Raw genomic sequence first — 23,598 nt, 5'->3', positions numbered from 1 at the left:
GGGCAAATAATTGAATGCTTACCCCTACTTTCCGTAAGAGATCCCCCACGATGTTTAGTGCTGATATCCTAGCAGAAGGAGTTAGTGGACTGGTACCAAAACCGTTTGGTATAGCTAGAGAAAAAGAAGAGAGGAGTGGTTACACTTGTTGTTCCCTCTACATCTTGTTGCCGGTTTTGTTGTTGACGTTACAAAGCAGAATACGCGGAATGAAAAAGAATTCCAAACCGTGGACAGGAAGTACAAAGTGGGACACCCTCAATATGTTGAACTGTCTCCTTCAACTGACTGATATTTAGACTACACCTAATTTTACATTACAAATAATGCTAAAAGGACATATATCCTTCAAACATCTAGACAAGGATTTCTGGAGAAGCGATTCCTAAAAATAGAACTGCTGGGTCACAGGATATGCCCATGTCGTCCACCTTAGGAGATACTGCCAAAATGCTCTCTGAGAAGGTTGTGCCAAGGTCAGCAATCTGTATGGCAACGCCATCAACGATACGAGACATTATCTTTTTTCTTTTTTTCTTTTTTTTTTTTTTTTTTGCCAATTTGATAGTCATTCTGTTGTGTTTTTGTTTCCTTGCTAACTAGATATGTGAATCTCTTCCTCTGGAAATCATCTGTTTATCCTCCACACTTCATCTACTGGGTGGTCTTTCCTTTAATCAACGTGCAAGGGCCCTATCGACTGTAGACGTTCACCCTCTCTCTTCTAGGTCTTACACTTCTCAGTGTGACATTCATCTTCCAAGCTTTTTGTTTTGGTGGGGAAGCCTGGGCTTCCTCACCTTGGTATCATAAATATGTTCCTCTTACGTCCTCCTTAGGTTTTCCTAATTTTTTTTTTAACATTTACATCAGTTGATCCATCAAATATCGAAGCTTTTTTCAAACGGATAGCCAAATGTCCTAATACCGTAACATGAAGACGACTCGTCTCATCTGAAATGGCACTTTTCATACACTGAATTCCCTATATATTTTAGTTCCATTGACTTATTAGTCTATTGCACCAGAAATAGGCTGCTTTCATTAAAACATGCTCTGCTGTCTTGAAGGGAAAAGCCTGTTGTTATTAGCCTATTTCAAGTTTTTCTTGGCACACTTACTCTTCCAGAGTAACTTTAAAATCAACTTGCCAATTTAAAAGACCCTCTTGGGATTTTCATTAGCAATTTAAATTACTCGTTGATTTGGGGAGAACGGATGCTCCCGCAGTCTCCCCAGTCGGAATGGGGTTATTTCGTGTGACATTTACTCACACCTTCTTGCACGCCCTCAGCAGCCGTTTTCAGTCATGCACGTTTCTTCCGTTTACTTTTGAGATGGTGTCTACCAGTTACGAGCTCTTGGGCTAAACTGCTACATACGAATCCATCTCTGCCACTGAGTAACTGTGTGAGCTTTAGTAAGCCGCCCATATGTAGAAGAGGGCTAATAAGAACACTTCAAAGTCGTTGTGAAGTTTAAGTTAGCTAATACACTCTCGAAACACCTGCCCATAGGAAGCACTCAACGCTACGGAGCACTGATCAGTACGTAAACGCTTTGTTGCTGCCGTTCACTGTCCTTGTCCTCCAGAATACAATCTAACTGAAGGTGGGGACGTGGTCCCATTCACCACTAGACTCCCAGCATCTAGAATAATGCACGGCACAGGACAGGGGCTCACCAGGGTATAAACAAACTGCTGTACTTTTCTCGGCAGGTATTTCCAGACCTCGTTTTTCCCTATTATCCTCAAACTATTAAATCTGTGCTTTTATGGAAAGCTGTCTTAGATGCTTTTTGGAAACCGGCAGTGTTACTTCTAAAATACAATTAAAGACAGACCACTTCATAGAGGACGGCCCTTCAGGCTTGCACTGATTTCACTAATCTCCGGCTTCTCGTCAGGTCTGTGCTGACTCATCTGTCACACAAGTGCGGTGATCTGGCACACAGCGGCTTTCAGGTTGGTTAAAGTGCACACTCTCAGTCCCAGTCTGCAAACGTCCCAGCCTACTTGGACAAACAGCACTGCCTCGGGGTTGACAATCTTAATCCTGTGCCAGAGCAAGCAAGCTCTGTGTCCCACTGACCTTGCCCTGCTCACCGCAGCCAAGTCCCTGAATTAAAACTCTAATGAGCTATGACAGGACGCGCACCTGTCTGGGTCTTACCTCAACTGAGCTCCCGATTCTTCTGATTAGGGCTCAACTGAAGAATTTTCAGAACTTAGCCACACAGTTCTATCGGTACCAGAAAGCAAACCTTTGTTCATTTTCAAATGTTAGGAATTCTGAGATCCTCAAATACACAAGCAGCCATTCTCCAAAATGGACAGTGAGAGTTTTTGACGCCTGCGACCATGTGCACCCCGCCTGCTCTATGTCCTCGGCAGCAACCCCAGCACAAGCGCAAATAACACCACCCTAACGACTCTATGGCATTTTCCCGTTCCTGAGCCAATTTCACTTTATAACTAAGTGAAGGTAGGAGAAGTTCTCTACTGAAGGGCTACTGAGCACTTGAAATGTGGCTACTGCAACTGGGAAACTGAATTTTAAATGTTAATTCACTGTAATAAAAACTTAAATGTGAACGGTCACACGTGGGCTAGCGGCTACTGTACTGGGCAGGACAGATAGAGCGAGCTTACTTCGCTAACTGTCTGAAGAGAAAATCTTCTCCTATCACTCTGAAAGAGAAGATCCTTTATTTAAAAAAGGGATGGGAAGAAAGAGCTCCAGTCTGGGAAGAAAAAAGAATGGAGGAGTGGGAGCGGCCAAGTATCTGCAAGCTGCAAAAATGAAACAAATCTGAATGAAGCCCTGTGGGGGCTCCATTCTAAGGTTCTACGTAGTGGCCACTAAGTGGTGTTTCTGCTTAGCTGGATGTAAAAAACCATACTGGCTGACAGCAAAAGGAACATTCTCACGTACTGCTCGTGGATTACTCCGAATGTCACCTCTGAAAACGGCAGCCACCGAGGCACGTAACAGAAAGCCCACGCCCACCTGAGCCGAATGGTAACTCAGGGAGTCTCTCTGTACACGCCGTGTGTAAAAGCCTCTAGTCTTCGGTGATATGTGAAGCGGCCCAAGAAATAAAACTGTATTTAAATACAATCCCCAAGCTTATGTGTAACAAGGTGTGGCACAAGCAAACACAAACACACAGCGGAAAAAATTCCGCATTAACAATAGCTGCCCTCGGGAATGCAAGCTGGTGCAGCCACTCTGGAAAACAGCATGGAGGTTCCTCAAAAAACTAAAAGCAGAACTACCCTACGACCCGGCAATTGCACCACTAGGCATTTATCCATGGGATACAGGTGTGCTGTTTCGAAGGGACACAGGCACCCCCATGTTTACAGCAGAACTATCGACAATAGCCAAAGTGTGGAAAGAGCCCAAATGTCCACGGATGGATGAATGGATAAAGAAGATGTGGTGTGTGCGTGTGTGTATACACACACACACACGCACACACACACATACACAATGGAGTATTATTCGGCAATCAAAAAGAATGAAATCTTGCCATTTGCAACTACGTGGATGGAACTGGAGGGTATTATGCTAGGTGAAATTAGAGAAAGACAAAAATCATAGGACTTCACTCATATGAGGACTTTAAGACACAGAACAGATGAACACAGGGAAGGGAAGCAAAAATAATATAAAAACAGGGAGGGGACAAAACAGAAGAGACTCATAAATATGGAGAACAAACTGAGGGTTACTGGAGGGTGTGGGAAGGGGGATGGGCTAAATGGGGGAGGGGCATCAAGCAATCTACTCCTGAAATCATTGTTGCACCATATGCTAACTTGGATGTAAATTTAAAAAAATAAAATTATGTTGAAAAAAAAAAAAAAAACCAATAGCTGCCTTGCAGCGGTTAGACCGCGGTGGGTCTTTTTTTTTCAACTTTTCAACATGAAGCTGTACTCCTGCTACCATCAAAAAATCAACGTTGCTTTGAAAAACCTGCAACTTCTTAAAGACTCGATGCATTAAGCTGCTCTTACTGCACACGCAGGCACCACTGCCCTGTGCAGGAGCCGCCTGGGAAACCAACCTCTTCCTCTGCTCCACAGAGTGCTTGATTTCACCAACTTCTAAAGTGAAATCACTGCTCACCCCACGGCAGACCCCCTTCCGTCGCTAATCCACCACAGGTGCAGAAAGAAAAGACAGCACAAACCTTTGGGTGAAGGAAAACTGTTCTCCGTCCCTTTGCCAACGGGAGTAGCTGGCAAAGAAAGCGATGCCTGCACGGCGGAGTCCATCTTTTCACAGTCCAGGGTCGGAGAGCTGGGCGCCGACTTTCTGGTGACTTCCTGCTGTCTCTCCCGGACTGCCAGTTCTTGTCTTAAATCTGCAGAATGTTGCACAGGGAATAACACTCACTCGAGGAAGCAGACACACCCAGCAAAGTCACATCTGAAAAGCCGTAAAGACGTTCCCCCTAAATGACTATTTCCCAAAAACGAGTTTCCTATTTAATGCTTTTTATTTCTTGGGGTATAAAAATGACAACCCTACCGTCTAAATGATCTTTTAGAACTAAAACACTTGGGAGGGCGCTTGGGAGGGCTCAGTCGGTTGAGAGTCCGACTGTGGCTCAGGTCGTGATCTCGAGCCGATCAGTTCATGAGTTCGAGCCCCACGTCGGGCTCTGTGCTGACAGCTCGGAGCCTGGCGCCTGCTTCGGATTCTGTGTCTCCCTCTCTGCTCCTCTCCCACTCATACTGTCTCTCTCTCTCTCAAAAATAAACATTTTTTCTTAATTTTTCTTAATGTTTATTTATTTTTGAGAGGGAAAGAGAGAGACTGAGTGCAAGCAAAGGAGGGGCAGAGAGAGACGGAGATACAGAATCCGAAGCGGGCTCCAGGCTCTGAGGTGTCAGCACAGAGCCCGATGCAGGGCTCGAACTCACGAACCGTGAGATCATGACCTGAGCCGAAGTCGGATGCTCAACTGACTGAGCCACCCAAGTGCCCCTCAAAAATAAACATTTAAAAAAAAGAAAAAGGAAAAAAAAAGCCAATACAAATGCTATAACCTAAGAGGACAGCAAACTATGCTCACGTGCAAAAAGAAACAGGATGGAGGCCAAACCAAAACTCACACTGAACCTACAGGACACAAAAATAAATGCTCTTTTCAACTCATTTGCTTTTATTCTGTTCTTTTGGGATTACTGCAAAATCAATGAAGTACACTTTTAGAATTTTAAGTGGGTTGGTATGGTTTATTAATTATCAAAATGCTGTATTTTGTTATAGAAAGGAAGCATTCAAAACAGTCGCAATTTTTTTCTTGCTTTCAAATCTAGAATTTTTAGCCCAAATTAACATTTCCTTTTCCAGTTATTCAACTGACCTACAGAACACTGACGTTAAAAAAAAAAAAAAAAGTATACAAAGTTATCCCATTCCTGGGTATATACCCAAATGTCTATCCGTGGATAAATGGATAGACAAAATGTGATCTGTGCATGTAACAGGGTCTTATGCAGACTTAAAACGGAAGGAAATTCTGACACGTGCCACTACAGGGATGAGCCTTGAGGACGTTATGCGGAATGGAAACAAGCCAGTCACAAAAGGACAAATACCGTACGGCCCCACCTCTGTGAGGTTCCTAGAAGAGTCAGATTCACAGACACAGAAGGAAGAACGGCGTTGCCAGGGCCCGGGGGCAGGGGGCCGGGGAGTTACACTGCTGTACAAGCATATAGTGAATACATACTTTCCTTTTAAAATTCTCCCTCCCTCCGTCTTTTGTTTAATACTTGGTAGAATGCAGACTACAAAGAAAGCAGTCTCTTCTTTACCATATGTGCACACACGCAGTGTCATTATGTGCGTAACACAGGAGAAGACCCAAAGAAACCAAGCAGGACGCGCACAGTGGTAGCAGTTAAGGTTCTGGAAAACAGACCAGGGTTTGCATCCCCACTGAAAAGCTCTAAGACTTTGGACACAACTCCACCTCTCTCTGCTCAGTTTTCTGACCTGTAAAAGGGGGATAACACTACCTACTTCTTCGAGTTGATGATGTAGGTGCTGAGAGACTAAAAGCAACACAGTGCCTGACAGAAGGATCGTGCACACGGCCTTCAACCTTGCTCCTGGAGCTGGCTTAGAACCAGGGCTTAGGGACAGTGGGGTAGAGGGTGTTCTTCAAGTTTTAGGTTTACCTCTGGCTTCATCCTTTAACCGCTGTACAGAGACTAACAAAGATTCCTTTTCATCAAGTTCACTTTCTAAAAATGCATTTCGTTCAATGGCCTGATTTAGCCTTTGTTCAAAGTCTTCCAGTGACACTATTGTTGCTCTAAAAAGAAGAAAAAAAAAATTGGGAGTCCATGAATTAAATAAATAGCGTGCAAACAGCTAATACAAAAGGAAACTGTCCGTTTAGCTCATGCCATTTCCTGACCTAGAAAGCCTGGCGCAGTTGAAAGAGAATGGTCTCCACCCCCTGGTGACCTCTGGTGGCACTTAGTGTCTCTGTGGCTAGTTTGGGCCATTCAATGTATTCTCTTAAATGCCCACCGAAAATCCTTACGGTTCCTTAAAGGCAGGCCACCTATTACACACTTTGTCTCCCCCCCCCGGATTGTAAACACAACAACCAAGTTGACACATTTCCAAGAAGACTTTCCAACAATTTTAGAGCACATTAAGAATTAAAAATGCGTTTAAAACACCAAGTCCCAGGTCCCGCTCCATTTACTCCATCTCTTCTTCCTGCATTTCTCGTCGTGCTCATTTATTCAACAGACATTAACACGCACCTACTACGTGCCCCCTGCCCGCTGCGTGCAGCCTGCTACAGAAATAAAATTCCCTAACCTCAAGTTCGAACTCTTAATGCCTGTGGCCAATTTTACCAAGTCCTATCGGCTGTCAAAATGTCTCTCAACTCCACTCGCTCTCCCCCAACCTTCTGCCCCTGGCTCAATTCCTCATCCATCACCTGGATTACTCCTCAAGGGTCTTCCTCCCTACTGCCAGTTCCTCAGTCCTACCCCATCAAAGTCTGGTGTCCCTCCTCTGTTTAAAAAATTCTTCACGAGGCCCTCATTGCCTCTAGAACGGCTTTCAAAGAGCACACGAGGTTCTTCCCAATCTGGCCCCAACCACTTTCAATCTCACGTCGTGCAGCCACACGGTCTCCACACGTCAATCGAAGTGAGGTATTCCCACCTCCTGAGCCTTCCTGCCTCTCTGCCTTTACAGCTCTCCTTCCCCTGGCGGGCCTCTTCCCTCCTCGAAGACTGCAGCTTCAGTGCCAGCGAAGGCTTCCCCAGCTCCCCCACGGTACGCCAGCAGCCGCCGCCTCTGTGTCCTGGGGCCGCTTGGACGCTCTCTTCGCTCGAGTACTGACCGTGTCAAAGGTCCACGTCGGTCCCACCCGAGGGCAGCGGCTAGCTCACCTCTGTCATCCTCAGCTCTAGCATCAAGCCAGGCATGTAGGAGTCACTCAGACATTAAGGAAAGAACTACCAGACGGTAATTGTAAAGTAACAGGAATCAAGTTTGGAATGGTTCAGAAACAACTCATTACAGACTGCAGAAAAGCTCGGCAACGGTAACAACAGCAAGCCACTCTAGGCCGTGCGGCAGAATCGTGACGAAAGCAGTATTCTGAGAAAATCCACAGGTTAGCGTTTAAACTGAAGAGAAGGAGAAGGAGTAAAGATGTAGAGGCAGATCAGTGAGGAAGTCACTACAGAATCCAGGCAGAAGACGCGGGGCCTGCCACAAGCGTGGCAGCACTAAGAACACAGAGGGAAAGACAGAGGAGAAAAGGAGAGGCGTTTAAAAAACAAAACGAAACACCAACAGGACCAACAATGGTGATGAAGGACAGAAGGAGGACAAACAGGGAGAAAACCCTGGAAGGGCATCATCTGGAGAGAGAAGGGTCGATTTAGCACCAATGCGATGAAATACCAGAAGGCAACGTTCTGGGACCAAGACCTGGGTGACAGGCTGAGCTGAGAGCTGACGGGCCTTCGACCCCGATCGCCAAGTCTGCTTGTTGCAACCGAGTGCACAGCATCCATTTACCTCTTTGCTCGCTCCAGATCATCGTTGGCCTGCTCCAGCTCTCTCACATACTTATGCAGCTGCTCCTTGATGGCCCGGGTCTGACTCAAGTCGTCTTCTAATACCGACACCTGCTTGTAGCTCTGTGCATACTGATGTTCTAGCTTCTCCTGAAGGCAATGGGTATAGGAAGGAAAGTGTGTGTGATTAATACAGAGTTGTCCTCAATGAAGGAAGCCACCCAAACCATGAGGGCAGGGATCCAAGGAAATTACCCGCAATCTGAGGTGATGGTACTCCTCTCCTCCTTACATTAAAAAAAAAAAAAAGACATGCATTCCAAGCACCTTAACTCATAAATTTAAAGAGTCAACCATTCTCCCCTCAGAAAGAAATCTAATAATGACCTCTCTGAAAAGAGGTTATTTCCCTATTTTGTGAAACTACTGCCTCAACCCCACACTCGGGGAGGGGGGTGAACTCTGGGTTCTCAGGCTAAACGCGGCCCGGGTGAGCACAGAGAGGGAGACCACCACCCAGAGCCCCACTGCCCTAGCTCTCACCTGTGGCCCCCCCCCCCCCTTCCCCAAACCATAACCCCACCCCACGCCCAGGGGCACAGAAACCCTCAAGCCCTTGGCTAAGGCAGGCGATGGACAGCAACAAAGGGGGTTAATCCTTTAACTCCTAGAAATCCCTTTTTAAAAAGGGATTTTTTTTTTTAAACCCCAAATGAACTTCAAAAGTAAAGAGGCTATGAATAATGGAATAAATGTGTATTTCATACAAAATAATTTTAAAGTGCCACCAAATGAGGCAATCTTGAGCAAATCAGGCAGCTTTGGAAAATGACAGAATGGCCACGTGTCATGAGAACACGATCGCTAAAAACCGGACGGCTACAGGGTTTCTAAGCGAACTCCTAAACCCCAAACCACCTTCCCCTTGGTTCCATGAAAGAAAAGTTTATTCCGAAAACTCACTTTAAGGCTTTTTTTTTTTTTTTTTTCTGCCTGCTGCTCTTAAGCTCCACCCAAAAACCGTATGTCTCATGTGAACACAGCCCAGCGCATTCGACAGCAGCTTGTAAAGCTGCCACAGTTACCTTTAGTGCTTCGACTTCATACTTCAGTCTCTGGTTATCGGCCTGCAAGTCTCTGTTCCTCTGTTCAGCCTGTACTAACTGTGCCTCCAGCTCTGCTTCTAATTCTCGGCTTCCCTCCTGGAATTCAACCAGCTCATCCCGAGCTTCCTGGAAGCTGATCACAGACAGAGTGGGAAAGAGGAGTCACAGGAGGAGTCCCAGGGTCCGCGGGAAGACGACTGCAGGTCAGGTCAATGACTGTGCCCGAACGCTGGTGCTACCACAAAATATACTACACAATAAAGACAGTCTGTCTTACGTCACTTATTCTAGGCTCAGGGTTCAGTGAAAGTGACTTAAAAGGTCCAAAAGGACTCACATTTTACACACTCACCCCTAAATCTTTTTTTTTTTTAAATGTTTATTTATTTTTGAGAGAGAAAAAGAGAGCATGAGCAGGGGAGGGACAGAGAGACTGGGGAACAGGGGATCCACAGTGGGCTCTACATTGACAGCAGACGGCCTGATGCGGGGCTCGAAGTCATGAACCCTGAGATCATGACCTCAGCCGAAGTCAGATGTTTAACCTGAATGAGCCACCCAGGTGCCCCACCCCTAGATCTTTCTTATTTAAGGTATTAATAAAGAAACACACATTACTATGCCACAAAGTACTGTTAAGTGTTTTTCGATACAACTGGTTTCCTTTGTAATTTTATTATTTAATTGTATGCACTGAAAAACATTATTTTGGGGCGCCTGGGTGACTGTCAGTTAAGCATCTGACTTTTAATTTCAGCTCAGGTCATGATCTCGTGGTTCGTGGGATTGAGCCCGACATCAGATCTGTGCTGAAGCAGGGAGCCTGCTTGTGATTCACTCCCTCTCTCTCAAAATAAATAAATATTTAAAACAAAACAAAAACACGTTATTCTGAGAAGGGGTCCACAGGTTTCCCCAGCCAATTAAGGCACCTATGACACAAAAAAAGATTCAGAGCCCCTGCCATGAACAGACCCCTCCTATATCCATCAGCATAATTTACTTGGCTTCGCTGAAATAGCAATGAAAGGTTTGATAAGGCTTAACAAGCTTTATATACCAAAGTAGGAAAGTGTGTGTGTGTGTGTGTGTGTGTGTGTGTGTGTGTGTGTGTGTGAAGTTGCGTTTTAAAAAGAAATCTAAGGGGCACTTGGGTGGCTCCATCAGTTGAGTATCCGACTCTTATTTTTCAGCTCAGGTCACGATCCCAAGGTCATGGGATCAAGTCCTGCATCGACCTCCTCACTAAGCATGGAGCCTGCTTAAGAGTCTCTCCCTCTCCCTCTCTGCCCCTCTCCCCCACTTGCACTCACTGCTCTCTCTCTCTAAAAATAAAAGATAAAGAACCAGAAAGAAATCTAAAGACAAATTTGGTGCTTAAAAGGTTATTAATATAAAAGGCTTCCTCAACTAATTGGACTAATTGAGATTTCCATTAAAACACTCCATTTCTATTAAAGCTCTCCTCCCCTCTCCAAAGCTTCGCTAGCTCCAAACACTGACAGCACTTGCCTGAAGAGAACTAGCGTCTGCTGGATGAAGCCCTAGACAGCTTATCAGAATCTCCCAAAGACCAAAGGATGAGACAGAATCAGCACACACACACAGCAGGCCAAATGTAAAAGGAGGTCAGCTACCAGAAGAAATCACAAACGTGAAGTTTTCTTACTGTTTTAATAATTTGAATAAAATTTTATGGCATTTTTATACTATTTAAATACAAGCCATGCTCTATTTCCAGAATCCCAAACCCAACCCCGAAACTCTAAATTTAGCTTTATGTTAAAAGATACACATATCTGCACACGCTGGCACTGGTATTCCAAACGCCTTCCCCTAGTTTCAGGATGCTTTTCAATATTATTACCTTTGTTTATACTTCAAGGAAAGTTCCTTCCAATAAGCAGTTTCCTCCTTTAAACTTGAAAAATTTGGTATATCTTCACCATCCATGATCAAGAAAGCCTGTGAAATATTAAAGACAAACTTTTAATGTTTATTTTTTTTGAGAGCAGGGGAGGGGCAGAGAGAGAGGAAGACACAGAATCCGAAACAAGCTCCAGGCTCCGAGCTGTCAGCACAGAGCCCAATGTGGGGCTTGAGCTCACGAACCGTGAGATCACGACCTGAGCCATAGTCTGAAGCTTAACACACTGAGCCACCCAGGCGCCCCTAAAGACAAACTTTTAAACAGAGAACGGGGTACCTGGCTGGCTCAGTGGGTGGAGCGTGCAACTCGATCTCGGGTCATGAGTTCGAGCCCCACACTAGGCAGAGAGCATACAATAAATTGATAGATAACTGACAGCTATTTTTTTTTTAATTTTTTAAAACAATAGAGAACATAGGAATCTAAATAAAAGTAGAAAATCTGGGACAACATGAAATCTACAGCATTTTGGAGGGAGTTAAACATGACAGACCCTGAGGGTGATTAACTATTAGAACTCGGACACACAAATCATCTTACTGCCCAACCTCAGGGACCCCCAATGTTCTGGATAAAGTCAGGAGAGGATATCAACAACGTGCTCTGGTATAGAGGCACACGAGGCACTTTGGGTCAAAGCCCTAGGCTACACAGGAACTGGCCCCGCGGAATCGTCCAGCACACCGGGCTCCTGCAGCTGCATTCCAGCCAGCTGATCTTCTGGGAATCGAGCGACAGAACCACGTTTACTGCCCGAGCTGAGGCTACTATATAGCATGTCCCCCTCTGGGGTACAATTGCTTCAAAAGACCTATCTGGGACATGTCATGCCAGGTGACCATACTAGGAAATCGGGTACCACATTCTCAATAATTTACTATTATTACACTTCTTTTAAGTCCAAAGCTTCCTCCATAAGCTCACTAATCCCCCAACTTCAATGTTCTCTCATCTTGGTTGCTCACCCAAAGCATTGGGGGGGGGGGGGGGGGAGGGAGGAGATCTATTCAGTTAACTTTGCATGTGGACTATCTAAAAACTCCAACTGGCCAGAAAATGAAATACCAAGGTCATTGGGCTCACTCTACATTCATAACTAGAGTGTCTTACCTCCTACAACCCCCTCCCAAGTATCCCATTTTATATTCCAGCAATACTGTTCAAAACTGTCTTAACATGACATTCTGTTTCAGATCTGGATGCTTCCTCTACCTGGAATGGCTCTCCCGTCCTTGTGCATTTGGAAAGGGTCTACTTGTCCTTTCAAACCTCACTGCCATCCCTTCCAGAAAGCCTTTCCTATCCTCACCCAGACAGCACTAAAATCCCCTACACTCCTGTCTACCATTATACCCCACACTTGCTTTCCTGAATATACTTACCACCCAGTAATGCATTTGCTTAAACCATCAGGCTGCGTGCGCACTGTTCTTATTTCTACCCCAACACAATGCCTGCACAATAGCAAGATACTCAATAATGTTAACTAAATTAAACCAAAATTGGATCAACCTAATCCATACTGGGCAGCAAGAACTAAAGACCAGCTTTAGAAGTTAACGAACAGAAACTTGGGGTTGCAGAGAACTTGGGAGTTCACGGAGCACGATCCACTCATAAAGGCTGAGCAAAAAGGCGTTCCTGAAGTCACGAACAGGAAACACCAACTTCAGGGTGGGTGTACCAGACAGGTAGGTACAAGAGTGATTTCTCACGGAATAATAGTAACACATAACTTCACACACTTGGTTGGAGGCCAACTGCAGTGTTCTGTTTCAGTCCAACCTCTCCTAACCACACCACCCAGTATTCCTTTCGACATGTTAGTCAATCTCCCGATTACCTGAAATCACCAATCAGCCTAAGAGTTCTTTGAAAACAGATGGATTCCTGACACACTCCGCCTCTCTCATGGCACCAAGCACAACACTTTGCTCAGAGAAAGTACTTAGTGCTCTCTAGCGTTTCCTGAGCAACTGCTACGTGTCAGACATTGTTGGCACTGGAGAAGCACTGAGTGCACCAAGTGCCCCCTCCTCTAATGCGATCCCTCCTCCACGGCACACTTCTGCCTGCGTTACCCTGCTCTTGGAGATGCCCTTATGGCCCAACAGCACATTAAAATGTAGGCTGCACGGAGGGGGGAGTCCTGCTGAGACCGGCTTCCAGGGCTCCAATTCTGCCATTAAACTCCTTAAGCGATATGCTTACCCTCTTAACCGTTTTTTTCATCTAATTAGAGTTGGGACTAGCTGACTTAGGGTTTCTTCAAGTAGGTGTACCGACTGGTAAACATTACTGATTAATTTTACAATCCTATCCCTTCATCAAAGCTCCCCATCCCCACTCCATTTTCCCAGTTGCAGGGGCAATCTTATTTGTAGCTACAATATGCAGTGAGGTGTGAATGATGAGGCCAGTCCAGAAGTATCTGTATCCCAAAAGAGTATCTGAAGCCCCTGAAGGCATCACCATGTGCTATCAATAACTCTCGAGAGTTCCTGCCTAAGTCACTGAGGGAAGGGACCTATTTCATATTAACAAGCCAGATGAAGCTATAACTTCAGCACACGAGAGCGAGCATCCAAACAAGAGGCAACAATCGCTGTGTCCTCTGAATGCTCTACGTAAGGTCTTTCCCCAAAACGCCCCAAAAAATGTGGATTACATTTGAAATCTATGAATTCAGCCCTACAGAAGCTCACAGGCACGGGGCTTCAATTTTGGATAGATGCACTGGTCACTACTTAAACAATGGCAACCACATACCAATGTGCAATTCAAATATTCAGTTTTTTAATACACAATCCAATAAATTGCGGTTTTGCAAAACGTTATGAAGATCAGAGGAACACAAGAAGCAAAGTTTGCTGCTACCTGCTCTAGCTCAGATAAACATCTGTAGAAAAAGGAAAGGTTCCCAGCTAGCTCCTTGAGGGCAGGACCAGTGTCTCGTTTATAAATCCCTCCTCCACACCAGAAACACGCGACACAGTAGAAATTCAACAAATATTCACACTGATTTATAACCTTTCTTTCGTTATTCCCTCTTTACTTTCCAAAGTACTGCTTTCCTTTATTAATATCTAAATTCCTATTCCAGGAATGGCATAAGTAAAAAGATTTGTGAGGAGTTTATTTCTACCATGTATTAAATGGGGATCATAAAACCTATCGTTCTTGGCTAGACAGAATAATCCGTCCGATGCATGCCAAGCCATGTTCGTAGTCACTTAAAAGCCTCCAAACAGGCTCCACATCGAAGAATATGGAGCTTATGGGACGTACAGGGGACAGCTTTGGAGACACCACCACAAGCTTGCCATCTAAAATGATCACTATCCAGGGGCGCCCGGGTGGCCCAGTCAGTTGAGCGTCCGGCTTCGGCTCAGGTCATGATCTCACCGTTTGTGAGTTCAAGCCCCGCGTCGGGCTCTGTGCTGACAGCTGGGAGCCTGGAGCCCGCTTGGGATTCTGTGTCTCCCTCTCTCTCGGCCCCACTCCTGCTTGTGCTCTCTGTCTTTCAAAAATGAATAAACATTTAAAAAAATATTTTTTTAATAAAAAAATAAAAAATAAATAAAATGATCACCATCCAGCCCTTTGGTCTTAAATATAAATGGACAACCAAGAACCACCAGACAAATGAGAAAACCCAGCGGTGTGAATAAGAAAACCCCAGGACCTACTGAACACAGAGGAAACAGGTAAATTCAGACAATGAGAGAATTTTTTTCTCACATAAGAACTCAGGGGGGTCACTTCCCACACACTTCCTGAGACAGTTCCAGGGGAGAGAGAACCAAGACCTAGGCTGGACAGCAAAGGATACAAGAAACGGTGGCTCCAACGTGGGACTTCAAAGAGAGGTCCCCAGATGAAGCCTAGTCCATCAGACCAAAGGAGTAACTCAGCCAGATGGACGGCTCCAGAAAAAATGAGGAATCCCAGGTAACAGACCCATCTGAGTGGGAAGCTGAAAGAACGTAAGGTTGTGATGAACACACATCAATCACTCCTATGTCTATAAGAAAAAAAGTAGGAGCACTGGCTGGCTCAGCCAAGGGAGCACGTGACTCTCAGATCTCAGGGTTGTGAGTTCAAGCCCCATGTTGGGGATAGATATTACTTAACATCTTTTTTAAAAAAGAAAAAAAGTAAAAACTTCCGAGAAGGGAAACACACGGTTAGAAAGCCCTAAGCTTTATATACGTTTTAAAAGATTTCAAGTCTACAATGTTTAATTTGTTGATTTACATTATTTTATGCAAATGAGACAAGTTCCATATTTTATAGCCATCAGTGAAATTCCTATTTTTGCCCTTAAATTTGCCATAACTTTAGGGGCGCCTGGGTGGCTCAGTCGGTTGAGTGTTCAACTTCAGCTCAAGTCATGACCTCACAGTTTGTGGATTTGAGCCCCACATAGGGCTCTGTGCTTGACAGCTCAGAGCCTGGAGTCTGCATCGGACTGTGTCTCCCTCTCTCTCTCTCCCTCAAAAATAAACAAACATTAAAAAATTTTTTTTTGTTTTAATTGCCATAACTTCTGTGTGTTGCTCCCTTGTAAGGTTCTAGGATTTGGTGAACAAGTTCGTATTATTTTTTAAGCCTTAATTTTGTAGACTTTGAGGATAATACTTCTTCTCAAAGTATTTCTTGTCTTTGTAGCTAATATTCACTTGGCAGCCATCTTGGTCCCTTCAAAATTCACTGTCATGCTTTGGACCTTCTCTAGATTACATATACGCCTTTCTGAAATTGAGTGATGGGTGCCCCCTCAGAATTTCAACATGTTTTTAAGATTTCAGTACTCTCTCTGCTACGGGACAGCAATTGCTATGGGTCGACTGTGTGGTCCACGGGCCGGAGTCCTTCCAGAAGTTCATATGACCATCAGATGCTGTCCTGGGCAACTGACATTTCTTTGAATGTGTTTTAATGAGGAGTCAATCCTTCTACAGTTGTTCTTAATCTAAAACTGTTACCATTCACATGCCAAATCTGAAACTTCTCTGGGGGAGGCTGTTCTGTTGTTCCCGGCCCATTTACACGGATCTTAAGACCCGAATGCCGTTATGACCTTGCAGGGCACTTAGTAGTGTTCCCTGAGGAATCTCACTATTTACACTTGGGAGTGTGCTATAAAGTACCCATCTGTCCCTGATTTTTGGTTCTTAAATAGGGCCATATTCTTCACAAAACTACCAACGTTTCCATCAGTATTCTCTGGTGACTCAGGTTTTAAATAGACTTTCCTGAGAAACTTCTTGAACGTCTAGCTCTATTTCTTGTGTCCTCCTTGTCCAACTACTTAGTTCAGTGTCAAATAACACTAGCAAAATTAATATGCGTTTTTACTTCACACATGCATCTCTTATTCTCTTGATTCTTATTTGAACTGAATGTTGACTACGATTTTTGCAATTAAAGGCTGCTTTTACAACGTGCTTATTGGCCCCTGAAACAGTATCATCTACACCTGAAACCTTTTACTAAAGTGACCATCATCTCTTTCGGAACAAACCAATTAAAAACATTTAACCCAGGAACATGGGGTAGAAACAACACAGCATAGTAGCTGAAAGCCCAGATCCTGGAGCCAAACTGCCTGGGTTTGAATCAGACTCCTCTATTCACTCACTGGGTGACTTTGAGCAAGTTACTCAACCACAGTCCCCCAGTTCCTCACCTGTACGATGGGGATCATAACTAAAATAAGGTTGTTATGAAAATTAAGTGAATTAATATGTGTAAAGTACTTAATACTGGGCCTGGCACATAGTAAATGTAGCATAAATTTTGTTAAATTGTAAAAAAAAAAAAAAAATTGTTCAGTAGTGGACCTTTGAAATACGACCACAAAATAAATGTGCTTCAGAATTTATAACATACAAATGATTCCTTAAAAGCTAATCTCTTCCAGAAGGTATACACACAGTCTGGGGATACCACCATTACTGAAAACATTTTTAAAACTTCTTTTGGAACAGCCTTGAAGACCCAGATTAGAAACTAAAAAAACAAAACAGTTACTTCTTTGTGGTCACACCTCATTCTTACTGCTTCCTGATTGGTATTATCCAGTTTTATCATTCTGGTTTTATTCATGAGAAATAACCTTTTCCAGAAATCAGAATTTTTACAAATGACAAACACTTGCTACCACTGCCGATATTCAAAAGATCTTCTCAGGGGCTGTAAAGAGGAAGTCTGTTCAGTTTGCCTCAGGTTACAGCGGGAGGATGTGTTTACTGTGTTACTTGAAACTATGTAACTGGAGATACTAAGGCTATACAGAGTTAGCCAATATGGAAAACTACACTGCTAAAAAAAAAAAAAAACAATTTAAAGCTATTAATGACACGTCAATAATCTCAGGAAGCTGCAATCAAAGCTGATAAATTTGTCCTCTCCCCTGCTACCCAAATCTTCCCTCAATGCCATGTCTCACACAGATGGGGTCCAGATCTCAAAAGTATGACAACTTTTACATGGGGGCAACATCATACTGTATGTGACCTTTGGATATCTAGTAACTGACAAATCAGCTCATCTGGGTATGAAACAGCCTGTCCAAAATGCTGCACTTACAGAGAACCTACTTTTTGTGCAATGGAATAAGAAAATTCATTTCATGTGATGTTGTCATCTTGTTAATAGTTGTATTAGGGACTTAATGAGATTGAGAGAGTTCTTTTGGAATTCACTATAGGTAATGTGCATGCATTTTAACCAAAATCTTGTACTTCTCCCAAAGGTGACATTTACAGTTTTTGGTTTTTGTTTGTTTGTTTTTTACTTTTCAAAGCTTATCATAAACATGCTCTCCCTTTCAGTCCTGTCAAATTTCTTCTCCTACCTCACGAAGTGGTCAGGAACTTCTGCCAGAAGTAATTTTAAGCGTCAGGAACTGCATTTATGTCAGCGCAATTTAAAATGAGAATAAAAATAAGTTTTGCAGATGTCGTGAAAGCAAGATCTAAGTTTTTACCGAGGTTCCTACTTACTCTGAATGTCCCTTATCCAACTTCCATTTATTTAACCAAAACAGAACCGAAAAAGAACAGCTTCGGAAGAGTCAGCCACTGCCACCTGGACCGGGCCAACCTCTAACCAAGGCCAACCCAACTTTCTTCTTGTTACTTATAATCTCTCAGTCGTAGATGTGAATTTTAGTAAAAGTTCGGAAGAGAGATCTTGCTCAGCTCCCCATTGGTTCTCTTCAACCCACGAACTTAAGGCTGCATTTTACCACACTTGGTGATTGAGCGAAGCCACTAATTACTCTGGTTCACAGGTGGAGGATACAAAACGATTAGCCAGCACAACCCATGAACGTTCCAGACAGAGTTAGAATCTTCTCTATGACTGTGCAGCAAGCAGGTAAACGTGCTCAAAAAAAAAACCAAAAAACAAAGAACAGGTGAATGCACCTTCTCCTAGCTGTCGGCACAGTTTAGACAAGCCAGATTTTCTGCTCTGCTTTCTAGTTGAGAAGGGTATAAAAATCACACACACAAATGTGATTCCGAGCCCAGAGACGTGTCTACGGCCATACCACCCTGAACACGCTGTGTGATCTGGGAAGCTAAGCAGGGTCGGGCCTGGTTAGTACTTGGAAGGGAGACCGAGCCCAGAGACGTAAATTCTGATCCACACGAAGCCTTTCACCACTTGTAGACTCCAAAGCCCAGGAGAAATCACTTACCACCTACCGCCCTCCACCCCACCTGGGCTCAATGACCCCCCCTCGGTCGGCGGGGGTGCTCTCTGTTATCCGGCAAGAACAGAATCAGGCACAACAACGACTGGGCGATGAGGTTCCAAACAGGCAGCAACGAGGGTTCTGAAATGCGTCAGGGCGCTACAGAACTGGGATTTAATCACCAGCGCTCAAAGAACCCTCACTTCCTTGGCAAAACTTAAAAGGTTACTTTGTTGCTAACCACCAAAAAAAAAGGGGGGGGGGGGAGAGCGAGCACAAGCAACCCAGACACTTTTCCCAACTCCGGGAGGGGCGAGGAGTCACGGCAGTGTCACCCGAGCCCGACGTGGGCTGCTTCCGCTGTCGCCCCCAGCGGGGAGAGGCCACGCGAGCTGGGAATCCGAGCGCACAGCCCTCCAGGACGAAGGGACCTGGGGGGGCGGGGGGGGGGGGGGGCGCGGTGAGGGGAGACTGGGCGCGCCGCTGCCACCTCCGACCCGACCACTCCTAGCACCACCAGCGCCCCGGCCCCGGTGCCACGTCCCGGCCTGCGTCCGCGCACCCCTCACCCCAGCCCCACAGGCCGCCCTCGGGGGGCCGCACCTCGGACCAGGGCGGGCAGGGGGCAGTTGGAGCGGTTGGAACAGTTGCCCCGGACTGGCCGCCCCCAGAGCCCGGGCCCGGCCCGGCGGGGCCTCACAGCCGGCCCGTGGGCCGGGCAGGCTTCCCCCCCACACACCCCCACCCCAGGGGACAGGCCTCGGCGCCGCCGCCGCCACCCGGCCCGGCCCCCTCGGGAGCGGCCCCGCACCGCCGGCTCACCTCCAATGTGTCAAAAGCGCATGTTCGCCGCCGCTCGACCGACGTCTCCGCTCCGCTGGCCTGGCCAGGCCCGCCCAGCCGCTCAGCTCCGCTCCCCTCCGCAGCCCAGAGCTCCACTCCGCGCACCTCGGCGCCCGGCTCCTCCCCGACACGTCAGGGGCCGCCCGGCGGGCCGAGGCCATTCTGTGACGCACGGGGCGGGGCCCGGAGCATGCGCGCCAGGGCGCGGACGACCGGGGCGGGGCTGCGGCGGGGACGGCGTCACGAGGAGGGGGCGGGCCGGGCCGCGCGCGCTGACGTCAGGCTGGTGGGGGCGGGGGAAAGAGGGCCTCCGCGCAGGTGACCCCGCGGCGCCGCGGTTCCCCCGAGAACGCGGTGAGGTTCGGGGAAGTGACGCCCGCAGGGGTGAGACCTTCCTGCCTCCCGGCCTTTCAGCTACCAAGGTCCTTCAAGTGTCTTGTAGAGCGCTCATTTGTAAGATGCCTCTCGGCTCAGATTTCACCACCGACCCCACCCGCCGACCCCCGACCACCTAGCAGATTAACAGGGGTATTCCCGTCCCCCTCGTCCTTCCCACTAAGACCTGTGTAGCTTTTACGGCACTCCCCCCCCCCCCCCCACCCACACCGAAATTGTACACCCGTGCTTGTCTTCCTCCGGCAGATTGTGAAGTTCCAGGAGAGCTAGACCCTCCTGTCTTTCTCATCCCAACAGGTGGCTTGGTCCCAGACAGAGTGGGCACTCAAATATACTTGCTGAATAAATGAATGGATTCTTTGAGGGGAATACAGATACATCCACATATATTTTACGTATCTAAGCGTCGTTTTGTTTGTGTGTTTATGCCTCTGGAGCCCCCGAAGAATGGAATCCTAGGGGACTCGCGAGGGAAGAGGGTTGAGGGGGGCACTCGGCTCAGAAAGGGGAGAAATGAGGATGAGCGACCGCTTGGGGAGTGGAAACTTGAACAGAGCTGTTTCGAAAACAACTCTAGGAACCTTTACTGTATAATGTGCAGTGTAATTATCTCTCTGATGTCAGTACTGCTGGGATAGGATCCTTGGGCTTTTTGGACACAATAATGATGTGAAAGGCCTCGAGGCAAAGGCAAGGTGAGTCTGGGAAGTCCAGCTGTGTTTGTGGGGGGGGAATGGACATAAACTGGAACAATGCAAAATGGATTGTAAGAGGTGTCCAAATAATAAATATTGGAGAAGAGATTAATGGGCTAAGGATAGTACCTTGAGCTAGGCTCGGAAAGCTTCAGGGTTGAAAGATCATGATATTGGCTGTAAGAGTCATTCACCTTCATTGTGCCATGTGTATATACTGATAATTATGCAAAATGTTGATTTGCATACTCCTCCCAATGACCCTGCGACATAGGTACTGTTAGTATTCCCACTTTACAAATGAGGAAACAGAGACTCAGCAAAAGCAAAGTTGCCCAAGGTCAGTCAACTAGGAAAAAAAAAAAAAAAAAAAAAGAGGACTCGAGATCCAAACCCAACTGATCTGGATTGTTTAATTCCAGAAACCACACTGTTACCCCGATTACACTGCCACTCAACTGGGGGGTCTATTAATAATAACTGCTGTTTATTGGGCTGAAGCACTGTGCTAAGTGCTTTACATCAATTCCCTCCCTCCGTCCACCCAAGCAGCTTGTGAGGCTGGAATTATTACCTTGAGTGTATATGCTGCAAAACTGAGGGTTTAAAGTAGAGTTTAAACCCACGCAGGTCTTTGTCCAAGCCCAGTGACCTGGGACACTGCGGAAGCTCTCTCAGGGTCTGGGGCTCTGCTTCCCTGGCTGAAGCTGTGCTCTGACCGATGAGGTCACAGGCAAAGAGCTAATTAAGCAGGCAGACCTTCCTGTGGACCTAGTGCCAAGACAGAGCAGTCCCAGCCCACGAGGAAAAAATAAAGTCTGCAACTCTTGGCCCCGCCTCCTGGCTGAAGTCCTAGGAAATACACTGAGTCACCTAATGGCAGGCCAGGCCCTACAGAAAATGTTGGCGTCATCTTGCAGGCCACCATCCCATCCTACCCGGTCTGGATCCTGCTGCACTGGTGTTTGTCAGGACTCGTGCATGGGCCCCATCTTAATGAATGGGCTTTGCCTGGCCGGGCTCTGGGTAATATCAAAGCCCTCTACTGATCTCCTTCCTCTGTGCTGTTGAGCTTTCTCTCAGGTAGCAGTCAACGACCTTTGCCCCACTCCCTGCTTCCAGTATGCCCACCTAGAGAAAATAAAGAAGTGACGACCGAAAGCAGCCTCTAAAAGCAAACGAAGTTACAAAATCAGCTTTGTGAAGGTAAAAAAGATGAGCGAAGTTGTTCCGGTCTCTACCTTCATAAACTATCAAGTAGGGGGATGCTGAAGCATGGGTCCCCGTACAAGGTCCCTCTGGGATCGAGCTAAAGGGGTCAATATCACGGTCCTTGAGAGGATGCACAAACACCCCCACCTTCCCTGCCACCCACACACTCAGAGACTCGGGAAACAGAGGCTGATTTCCACTGCGGGGTAGTGGGGGTTGACCAGTTGCCTCAGGAGAGGTTTGGACACAAATGTCAACTCTAGCTAATGAGAGTGCTGGACTCCAGCCACATCACACACAAAGGTGACGCGGTGCACACAGGCCTGCCTTGAAAACTCTGAGAAGATGGGGTATATGCAGCCCTTTGTTGAGTCAGGTGAGCGGACACCTCAAAATCAAAGGTTTGATTCAGGTGAATCCCTCCATATTTTTGTGGCCGGTATTTTCCGTACCCAGGCTGGGCAAGGGACTCCCGATGGCTAGCTGGTTACTAATGGCCTGCTGGACACATCCACCAGATGTCCCACCACCTCCTCTACCTCCTGCCTACACCCCCAAAACACATCCTCCTTTGGCCCCAGCTGAAATTTTCAAAATGAGTTTCAGGTTTCTGCCAATGACATCCTCACTTTCCTGGTTACTAAGATACAAAGGCCTCCTCAAATCACCCTTAATTATCCCCTTCCCCGGCTTCCATTTTACTCTCGAGGGCACCAAACCCAAAAGACTCCCTCAAATCCATTTTCCCAGTATTTTCTCCCTGGATCTCCCCAGTGCAGAGTCTCCTGTGTCTCTGCCCCCTCCCTTCCCAGACTTCTCTCCCTTGAATTTCGTCTTGTTCCAGCCCATCAGAATCATCTTTCTAAAATCCCTCCGTGTACAGAGCACCACTGCCTCCAAAGCTTGTTTCAGCATCCTGTTGCCTTTGTGGTCAAGTACAAAGCCTAGCATTCAAGGCCTTCCCAAAGCAACTCCAACCCACTTCTACTGTCTACTTCCTACAGTTCACCTAGACCCTCCACTATGTCCCCCAAACAGCCCCCTGCCTCTCTGAGCCTTTTTTTTTTTTAATGTTTATTTATTTTGAGAGAGAGAGAGAGAGAGAAAGAGAAGCAGAGGGAGGAGAGAGAATCCCAAACAGGCTCCACACCATCAGCACAGAGTGTGACACAGGGCTCGATCCCACAAACCGCGACTCCATGACCCGAGCCGAAATCAAGAGTCAGATGCTCAACTGACTGAGCCACCCGGGCACCCCTCTCTGGGCTTTTACTGACTTCCACTGCCCTGCATGTGACTGATGCTCTCTAGACTTGGCCAGCCCACCTTCCTCTCTGCCTTTTGAAGCCTCATTCATATGCCACCTCCTCCAAGAAGCCTTCCCTGAATACCTAAAGCCCCAAAATGAATGCTCCTTCCTCTGAGTTCAAGTAAAACCTCACATAGTTCGCGGGGGACTTACTGAACACAGCTTTTTGGTCATAGAGGTGTCTGAGCTCCCCACAAAGAACCAAAGCTCACCGACCACAGCGACAACATTGATTGTCCTACTATCCCCCAGCAACAGGCATTTAGCAAACACTCAATTCAATGTGCTTTAATTAAAAGTGAAAGAATGAATCAAT

At 46.4% G+C, this 23,598-nt stretch overlaps 1 protein-coding gene across 13 annotated transcripts in view; it reads right to left on the bottom strand.

Annotated features, from left to right (window-relative positions):
• The window catches only part of NDEL1 (nudE neurodevelopment protein 1 like 1), an 80,891-nt gene that overhangs the window by 46,009 nt on the left and 11,284 nt on the right, over positions 1 to 23,598 (bottom strand). For 12 of the 13 annotated variants that reach the window (XR_006196385.1, XR_006196384.1, XR_006196386.1 and 9 more), the window contains 6 exons: positions 11,057 to 11,154; positions 9,169 to 9,322; positions 8,085 to 8,233; positions 6,206 to 6,342; positions 4,204 to 4,377; positions 23 to 114 (listed from right to left, as the gene is read on the bottom strand). Coding sequence is in view for 9 of the 13 variants with exons in the window: in XM_042915184.1 (XP_042771118.1) it covers positions 23 to 114; positions 4,204 to 4,377; positions 6,206 to 6,342; positions 8,085 to 8,233; positions 9,169 to 9,322; positions 11,057 to 11,142 (792 nt within the window). In the remaining 4 variants the exon portion in view is untranslated. Of the gene's footprint in view, positions 1 to 22; positions 115 to 4,203; positions 4,378 to 6,205; positions 6,343 to 8,084; positions 8,234 to 9,168; positions 9,323 to 11,056; positions 11,155 to 19,649; positions 19,822 to 23,598 lie in introns of those variants that run through there. The other variant, XM_042915185.1, reaches the window with a different exon arrangement.

The sequence above is a fragment of the Panthera leo genome, chromosome E1 (assembly GCF_018350215.1).
Source record: "Panthera leo isolate Ple1 chromosome E1, P.leo_Ple1_pat1.1, whole genome shotgun sequence".
Classification (NCBI taxonomy): Eukaryota; Metazoa; Chordata; class Mammalia; order Carnivora; family Felidae; genus Panthera; species Panthera leo.
Note: the sequence above shows the minus strand (reverse complement) of the source record. Positions and strands in the feature narration are given on the sequence as shown.